This window comes from Amphiura filiformis, chromosome 12, assembly GCF_039555335.1.
Source record: "Amphiura filiformis chromosome 12, Afil_fr2py, whole genome shotgun sequence".
NCBI lineage: Eukaryota > Metazoa > Echinodermata > Ophiuroidea > Amphilepidida > Amphiuridae > Amphiura > Amphiura filiformis.
Genome location: NC_092639.1, coordinates 40,452,558 through 40,462,502, shown reverse-complemented (window position 1 = coordinate 40,462,502; position 9,945 = coordinate 40,452,558). Strand labels below are relative to the sequence as shown.

Below are 9,945 nucleotides of genomic sequence, written 5' to 3'. Positions count from 1 at the left end.
GGACCTCTTATTCCTGTCCCATCCCGTGGCGTATACAGTAGCTTGGGCGGGACGACTAAGGGGCAGGTTGCCCACGAACATGATTAATTTTGCACCCCTTAATGCCCCCCTCTCCCCTGGCCCTGTGGGATACTAGCCATTTTGTTACCATTTTGATTATTTTCGGCGAATACCCCCCTTCCCCAAGTCACTTTGCCCCTCTTTGCGCCCCCTCCTGAAAAATCATGGCTACGCCACCAGTAGCTGAGTAGTAATTGTAATTTTAAAATATGTATTTATTTATTTATTTGTTTGTCTGCTTGAGGCACTTACACGCTTCCGTAGCCATGGTAGCTTGGATGTATTTCCTGGATGTTGTAGCTTGTTGTGGCTCCCCCTGATTAACAAATTTTCCGGTGTGGTGTCATGAACGGTGAAATACTTTTACGTGTAAGATAATGTTTTTGTATAGTCATCCAAACAGGGAATACAACATTTAACATAATTTTTCATGCGTACGAAAACAATATTAGGTCTAATTGTATTAATGTTGTGTGCTATATAGTATATAGCTGGATCATGGTTACTAAAGTTCCGCGGAAATTTATACTTCATGTCTAAGTTTTGTTTTGATCAAAATTATCTTACATACGCATTAACGTCTAGATGGTGGAAGTGCATTTAAGTATAAAAACAGTAGATTTGGAGACGGTGAAACCTAGCTGAAAACGGACTCAAGATATCATCAGTTTATTTCTATATTGGATAATAAATATCGAATAGTTTGTGGATTCGAACCAGTGACATGGAGTGCAAGAAACGTGTAGCATTATGGTGCAGTGTGGCTATTCTAATTTTTAGCATTGTTCTTCTTAGCCTTTATTTAAGCTGTATGAACGTGTGCGATTATCAACATAAATCTTATTTCGCTCCGATTTGGACAGCAGTATTGGTAAGAATAATATATTATAAACACATAAACAAAAAGTAATTTTAATTACTAGGCGGCCTATTTGTTACGATGCAATAAACTCAAAATATATGAGGGACAAGAATGGTGTTTTTTGGGGGGAGGGGATGAAGCATCAAAATTTGCACAAAAAACTGGGTTTGTTTTTGATATTTCAGTTTTAAAATTGGGATGCATAGATTTTGAGTTATTGTCGCATAAAAAAGGTGGTAATTACTTAGCTTATCCCAGGAAATACAAATGATTGTTCTTAAAATGTTTATTTAAAACGTTTTAATAACACTTAAATGTCGAGTTTACATCAAGGTCATGGAATACGTTTTTAAAACGATTTTGCTCCATATTTTGAGCAAACATTTTTGCAAAATTTTTTGACTACAGTTGAATAACATTCCTATTAGAATTTGTATGAATGTTATTAAAACGTTTTTATACCTTTTATAATAACCTGACATTTAAAAACATTTTCTTTAAAATGTTGAGTGTTTGCTGGGTAGTGTAATGTATATACAGTCGAGTTAGCTCAATCGCTAAGGCGCTATGCTCTTGGCGATAGCAGGGGTATAAGCTTTCTTGGTGTGCAGGGGGGGGGGGGGCAAATAAAAATTTAGGGGGAAAAGACGAAAAAGACCCAGTATCACCAGTGATGAGGAACTTACTGATAATTGTTCCGTTCGATCCACGTACGAAACTCGGGGAGCTGATCATGGTTGCGATGGTTATTGTACGTGTATGTATGATGATTAGGGTTCTGCGCCTGTATAGCGCTACGTTCCTAAATGGTATTGCTAAAAGGCTACATGGTGTTATCTTTGCTTCCCACTTTAATAAGACCATCAACTGAATTCAAGCAATCATTATTCGAAGGCTAGACTAATGTAATTCACAATCTGTCCTTGTTTATTTATCTACAGGGAATATCGTTGGCCAGTTTTGGTTTCATTGTCTCCGCAAGGAAATTAGACACTTTATGGGTAAGTTGGTCAAATTATTTGAGCCCACAAGGCTTCAGCATACTGTATATCATTATGTTGTTGCTGATCACGTTCATGTTCCAAAATAGCTATTTACTCTAGAACTTCTTTATAGTCAAAATGGGGTAAACACTGATATTCGAATCAAGTTATAAAAATATCGGTTCTGGAATCGGTTGCTTTAAATGTACAGCCGTATTTAGATATAGGCCCAGCAGCTTTGAAGTTATACATAATTATTTAAAGAGGTTTAATTTCCAGAAATTGTATCACCCGAATTCCATCTGAAATTCCCAGCTTTGAGGAAAATACCTCATTTTTGCGAAATGATACAATTTTGCAACTGAAAGACCTTAGCCTACTTTCATGATTTTGTAGGCCTATTCAATGGTCTGAAATCCATACACCCCTTATATAGAAGACATGACTTTAATCTCCCACACAAGGGGTGTAAATTTCAAATGGTGTCACCCATTCAGATAACCCCATTTGAAATTCCCTCTCCCTATGTGGAACTTGTGTGTGGAAGATTTAGGTAATGTCTTATACATGTATAGGGGTTATAGTCCGGCTGCCAAACGCAATTATACCACAGAAGCTTGTTTTATTGTCCATGTGTTTGTTTTTGATGGAGATTGTTTCTCAAGGTCAAAACCTGAATAATGCTCCTATCTTCACCATATTAGTCTCAAATTGTTCATCATAGAAAATCCATGCAGAAAAAGAATAGTTTGTATTGTGTACATGGCTAACAGCTGCTAACCATGACAACATAGCAAAAAAGGGCTAGGTATTATGTGATTCAATGAACATTGACCTTTGTCACCACATTACCATAGTAACGAAACACATAGCTATGGCAAACAATTCTTTTTTTTTTTAATCGTTAATAAAAGACGAAGAACTTGAGACTATTTTCATAAAAATCGGAGTATTTTCAGGTTTTGACCCAAGGAGGTCGAATGGTGACCTTTGACCTTTCTGCTTATAACTCTAGAAGGGAATGTCACAGATAGGTAAATGTATACTTTTTCTGGATCGCCATGATATTAAAGAGGAATAATTTGGGGGAACTTTTCAACAGCATTTGAGCAGTTTGAATTTTGACCTCTGTGTGAACTTTGACCCACCATATCTCAAAATGATCAATGCTGACAGAGATCCAGTAAACCTATTTTTGAGGTTGGTGGTCTTGAGAAGCAATATCCATCAAAGACAAAACTATGGACACCAAAACAACGTCATACCCAAGCACTGGCAGCCAGACGAGACTACTATGATTTTCAACTGGAACAGGCCAAATGCGATGGCTTTGTTACCATCAGTGGCGTACCGTGGCCGCCCCAACCCCGGGGGGGCTGAAGAAGAAACAATTTTGCCGCCCCTTTCTTAACAGCCCGAAAAGGTTGACCCAATTTTTTCACGGTCGTTTGAAAAGTGAAGAGCAAAAAAAAAAAAAAAAAAAACCATTTTAGGCGCTAGCGTCCCAAAAGCAACACTTTTTCAAAATTTATTATGCTTTTTCAATTTTTGGCGCCCTTTTTTATTTGCTAATTCGTTTTGCCGCCCCTTCCTTTTTGTCGCCCCTGTTTTTGCCGCCCCTTCTTCTTCCGCCGCCCCTTCGTTTTTGCCGCCCCCTACTTTGACCCCGGGGGCTGGCGCCCCCAAAGCCCCCCCAAAATACGCGCATGACCATGGTTGCAGTATGCTATATAGGCCTACCCCAAAACCCCAATACTGGTCGGAGAATGATGGACCTATTAATTTGATCAAAATTTTTATATCATTTCTAGAGCACTCTGTACGCAGCAGCAAGTGTCATCTTTATGATCTGTGTCTTGATATGTATCTACCTGATCATTGGTGCATTGATTGCTGAAATCAGACACAAGTCGGGGAATAACAACTATATGACTGCCATGTTCTTATGGATTGCGATGAGCGCTGATACAGGAGTCTTGCTTTGTTTTACGATTGCTATAACGTGTGGATTTGTGTGCTGTGGTCATAAAAATCGAGACAAAAACGTAAGTGCTAAAGATATCCAAGTAATTTAGTTACCAATTCAGTGGAAGAGCATAAAAAACGGAATATTGTTTATAAGCATAGGCCTATACTTCCAGAGCTTCAACTTTCAAAGAATCCACACAATTGACAACCACTTTGTACCTATTTGTGAATATTCTTTGGACTAATTGGAAATGACAAACACACAACTATCCACCCCTACCCATGGGCCCAACGCACCCCCACACACACACCTACGCCCCGCCCCAAAACAAACCTCATCCTCGATATTTTAAATTATCCATTCTCTACGATTGTCCACCACATTCAGGGAAAGCTTTTCTGAATCCACCTTTTTCGTAATTTATCACTTCGTTGCCGTTGGCAGCGTTTGGCTCTGCTAACTCCAATTAGGCTGGAGTTAGTGAAGCGGAAAACTGAAAGCGAGGCTAAAGATGTAATTTACATACGCCCAATTATGCAAAGTTAATGATTGTTAATCGTCAAACTTTTCCAAACATATTGTCAAACTTGAACATGGAATGACGAGCAGAAGGTATTTTGGATGTGCTTTGGTTGATTTTATATCTATTTTCACGACGTTTCATTTGAAAAATATTTAACGGTCTTTCTTTTTTTTTACCATTTTATACAGGCAAATATTAATACTCTTGCAGTAAACGCCTGGACGACGCGATCTCCACAAAGTGCCGATTACAAACGGGATTCACATCCACCCAATTCGCCTACAAAACCCGAAGAATCAAACCAAGTTGCCCCGACTGCTCCACCTCTTTTTCTCAGTCCCACTCTTCAAAGAGAACATATGGGCATGCCTACTCCGTCGTCAGATCGCAGAAGTTTTTCGGCCAATCTTGTGGAAATTTCAGAAGGTTTATCCCGAGGTTTATCCGTTGAAGCTCTCACTGCCGAATTGAATGAATACACTGAGCTGCCGACGACATTTTCCGGAAAGCTCGGAAATGTCGAAGTTGATAACCATGACAACGCAAGAGAAGTTGAAGAGACTCAAGCTGAAGCCGTAAAGGAAAACGACATTAAAAATGGCTCAGGATGCGAAGAAACTGGTTTTAATGCCGAAGAAACATCTGTTGCCGAAGAAACATCTGTTGCCGAAGAAACATCTGTTGCCGAAGAAACACCAGTTTCCGAAGAAACGTCTGTTTCTACATCATACGTACAAACATCAGGAACAGTTGAAAGTTCTGCAGAACAGCACTATCATGACTATTCAGAGATCGTGGAAAACCAGGTGGGAAACCCAACTGGAGATCCTGGCCATACTGCAGATAACGCTGAAGATGAAGATGAGTCAGATAATGAAGACAATGACTATCATGACTATGTAGATGTGCCTGACCAGAAAGATATTAAAGCAGATGATTATGACAATGGAGATAAGAAGACAACAAATGCAGACGACAGTGAATATGCCTATGCCACAACTGAACTAAGATTGGTGACGTTGACATCCTTAGATGAAGACAATCCTCCATACGTTAATGACACTAGAGCTTCATCGCCAAGTACATAAGCATGTACATAAGCATGTACAGGGTGTCCCAGAAAAAAATACCGAGCAAATACAATTGAACGTAAGTCGAAAAATAGACCTCAGAATTAAAAAAAAATTAAAATGTAGCGCATAGCTTATTTTGTTGTGCACTACATACGAAAATTTTATTTGATTCGGTTGACTGGTTGCGAAGAAATGAACGATTACATAATGTGTGCATCAATTCAGTTCATTCCAAGTTTGATCAACAAACACTTTTTTCATGCTCGCTCACCGCTGCCTAAAGTGTCTGTATCTCATTAAATTTAGTCCATATTACTTATTTTATAATCGGACGGTGTTATGTCATTCATGCTTTCACTGAAGATGAATAACAGTTTGTCCGTAATACTTTGATTTCTGCTATTGGAAGCTTTCCAACTTCAATTCTTCATGTTGTGCAAATATGTTATATTTTAACTTTCCAAAGAACATTTGAGACAAGAATAACAATGATCAAGTGCTTACAGCTTTACATGTGATTTTTGATACCATGCAACATCATTACTGTTAAAGTTTTAAAATATTTAAACTTTGCATTACAATTTCTTGAAATATTCCAAAAACATTAATGTGTGTGAGAAATTTTTAAGCCAGCTGGAATTCTTTATGCAATAATTCTTTATGCAACATTAACGAAAAATATATATTTACAAGTACCGAGCATCATCTTACATGCAAGCTTTCATTTTCAATATCGTGCAGGTTTTCAAATTTGAACAAAACCTAATTAAATGTTTTGCAAGAAACAGATTTTTAAAAAAAAAGAACGACGATTTCACAGAAGAAAATATGAAGCCCATTGACAGTTAACAACTAGTGTGCATTATGTTAAATAATCGTTCTTTCAAACTTGGAATGAAGTGAATTGACACATGCGTTATGTTATCGCTCTTTTCTTCGCGATCAGTCAACCGATTCCAGCGAAATTGGCGTATAAGATGCAGAATAAGATGGGCTACACGCTGATGTTTAAATTTTTGGATTTTGATGTCTATTTCTCGACTTACGTTCAAATGTGTTCGCCCGGTAATTTTTTCTGGGACACCCTGTATATACACCGGGTATATACAATACCGTAAAACCCCGTCTACAAGCATATAGAGTACTTTTAATGAAAGCTACATTTATCCAGGCGCCATTATGGAGTTTGAACAAATAAATTACGGATCCAAGCATACAAACAAGTATTATTTTAAGACCAATCTATTGTATTGGTATATTTACGCTTGCTTCGAATTAATTTAGCTTTCATAAAAAACACTATATATGCTTGTAGACGGGGTTTACGGTATACATGGGTCAAAAAGATTGATACTGATCAATTTTCAGTGTTAATCTGAAAAATACTGCTTTATAATGTGAAATGGGATCCAACGACATGACCAGGGTTGTAGTTTAAGATTTCTTGCCAATTTGCTAAAGATTATAGGTTGACGACTGTATATACCCGGTATAATTGCATTATGAACACTGGAAACCGGCATGGGCACTATCTTGATAGCCGCATTATGAACACTGGAAACCGGCATGGGCGCTATCTTGATAGCCATGATAGCTGAGTCAAAGTTAACGGCCTTCATTGACCCATCTGCACATTGGGCCATTTATGTGATCCTTTCGGTTGCGTCGGATTTTGCCTCCAAATGAAACGAATCCGTCTAGGCCGCTCATCTCCTCAACAAAGGGTTTCCACACTTCCGGGTTAATCAATAAGACTTGCCAACCAAATATTGGAAGTTACAAAATAAACTCTGAAAACTTAAAAGGGAAAGTGTTGTTATGCAATACGGAAACATTAAAAGATCGAAAGATTCGAGGACAAAAAACAAGATAAAACTAATGCAGTATGATGTAAACCATGGTGGTGTACACTGACACTGCACTAGTAAAAATCAAAAACCACAAGGATAGTAGACAAAAGTAAACAAAAATACAAAAATTAAAAGATCCACGGGCTCGGTTCAAATGTTTCGTATTACATAACTAAGCACTATTATAATACTGTCATGCCGCTTGCCGCTGAGAGGCGTGAAGCACGCGCATTGCAGACACCCTGACCGAATCAAGGCCTGTCATTGTCCATGTTGTCTGATACGTCAAGCTGCTTGCTGCAGCGGCAAGCGGCAGGAATCCTGACTCCACTTCTGCGATGCTTTTCAAACATCGCAGCATCACGCGAACAAATTAAAATGTACATTCAAATTTCATCGCGCGATGTAGCGATGTTTTAAAAGCATGTGGGGTCTGCATCTCCTTTTAAGGTCATTCTACCGACCTTGATTTTCCAGCAGCCAATCAGAAGCGTGCACGGCTGCGATATCGCAGCGCGATGCGAAAAAGTTGAACATTGTTCAATTCCATCGCGGAATGAGAATTTTCACCGCTGAGCTCATAAAAACCTGGCTTATATTACAGTTTTTATAGCATCGCAGCATCGCATCGCGCTGCGATATCGCAGCCGTGCACGTTTGTGATTGGCTGCTGGAAAATCAAGGTTGGTAGAATGACCTTAAAAAGTTAAAAGGAGATGCAGACCCCACGTGCTTTTAAAACATCGCAACATCGCGCGATGAAATTAAAATAATAATAATAATAATAATAATAATAATAATAATAAGAGAGACTTAATATGTACATTTTAATTTCATCGCGGGATGCTGAGATGTTTGAAAAGCATCGCAGCATCGCATCGCTCTGCGAAGTGGAGTCAGGATCGGGCTTTACGCCCATATCCAGGATTGGTAAACCATTTGGACCAAGGACCCACTGCGAAGTTCAGTGGGCTGCATACGTACTATTAGATACTAGTATGTTGATATTAGATTCTAGTATTCAAAAAGTTATGTTTGTAAAAATAGGGTTTTTTTAAATCACATATCATGACCACACCGTCGAGGGCTGCATGTGGCCCACGAATCGAAGGTTGGAAAGTGGCCACCCCGAGTCGTATCCACATTTGTTTTGGCTTTCTGAGTGTATCGTTCTTGGCCATCCTTGGCTGTCACTATATTTTTTATTTTTGGGTTTTTTTGGAAGAAAAAGATGATAATCGAGCGATTCTCCAAAGTTATATAACTATTAAATGAACAACCACAAATCACCTATAAGCATGTTAACAGCTATTTGGTATTTTCATAAACTTTATAGGATTACAATGAAACGCAACCAACTTGCTTTAATAATATGATTTAATTCAAATAAAGAGTGTTTTATATTTTTGTGTGACATGTGATAATGTAAGAGATACAATTGCATTAAAACGTGCTGAGTAAAATATTGCGTTTAAAAAGATTGCAATAATTTTACGATTTCAGTATAGATGGTATATTGTTCTGAATACTCTCAATCATAAAGGAATCGTAAAGGCATGATGCAGTCATGTCTACAGTAGAATTCATCTCGACCTTTGCAGGACTTAAACCCCATTAAAAGCTATTAAACCAAGATAACACTCACTGAAACAGCTCAACTGATTAAATCGGATCTTCTCTGGTTGTGCACATGTGTCTGTTTTCATGTGCGATATCGCAATAAAGCTGGTATTATAGCTTCAGTTGGGTAACCGATTATAAAGGAAACGAAAGGAAACAATGGTATGTGGACCTTTGTTCACGAAATGAGACAATGGTCTGCTTTTGTAAACCAGCATTCTTGAAAATGAGCAACATAATGATTGTTGACTTAACACGGTTTGGAAATAATTTCTTCATATTTTTGGTGTTATCTGTCGTTTACATATCCTTCCTAAAACACAAAAGTGCGACCCTCTCCAAACACCTAAATTAGCTAAAAATTTAGGACATGTTACAAAACTATATTGTCTAGAATTTTAGAAGAGTACTTTTAATATTGGCCGGTTATTTTTCACACAGCGACGTTAACTAGGCAATGTACTATTACCTATAACATTAACTAAAACACCAAAGTACGCATATTTCCAAACATCTAAATTAGCTAAAATTTAGGACATGTTAAAAACTATATTTTCTAGAACTTTAGAAGAGTACTTTAAATATTGGCCGGTTATTTTTCACACAGCGACGTTAACTAGTCATATCCCCATACTTTTAACGTAGGGCTATTTGTAGAGGTCACGCGTCAATGGGAAAGAGCACTTTGTATTGTGTATAGGAAAACGGACAGTAACTGCAGTATGGAAGGAATGAATCAACCAGATTGATTCCATATACCTTGGAGCAACCAATGTTGCGGTCAGTACCACTGACCTTCAGCTGGGTTGTGATGTTAAACGTCAAGGGAACATCAGGAAGTTACCATGAACCAATTTGGTATTTGATATCACAGCTCAGCTGAAGGTCGGTGGTACTGACCGCAACGTTGGTTGCTCCAAGGTATGTGGAACCACAGTATCTGTGGTGGAACCAATTTGGTTGACAAAAATGACAAGCATTAACTTGATTCATTCTTTCGTATTA

The 9,945-nt window shown here is 38.1% G+C and overlaps 1 protein-coding gene across 1 annotated transcript; it reads left to right on the top strand.

Annotated features, from left to right (window-relative positions):
* Positions 1–440: 440 nt before the first annotated feature.
* On the top strand, positions 441–9,456 carry LOC140166193 (uncharacterized). The gene is made up of 4 exons (XM_072189593.1): positions 441–931; positions 1,864–1,923; positions 3,717–3,950; positions 4,586–9,456. The coding sequence occupies exons 1-4, from the start codon at positions 785–787 to the stop codon at positions 5,483–5,485; spliced, it is 1,341 nt and encodes a 446-aa protein (XP_072045694.1). The 5' UTR covers positions 441–784; the 3' UTR covers positions 5,486–9,456.
* The last annotated feature ends 489 nt before the right edge of the window (positions 9,457–9,945 follow it).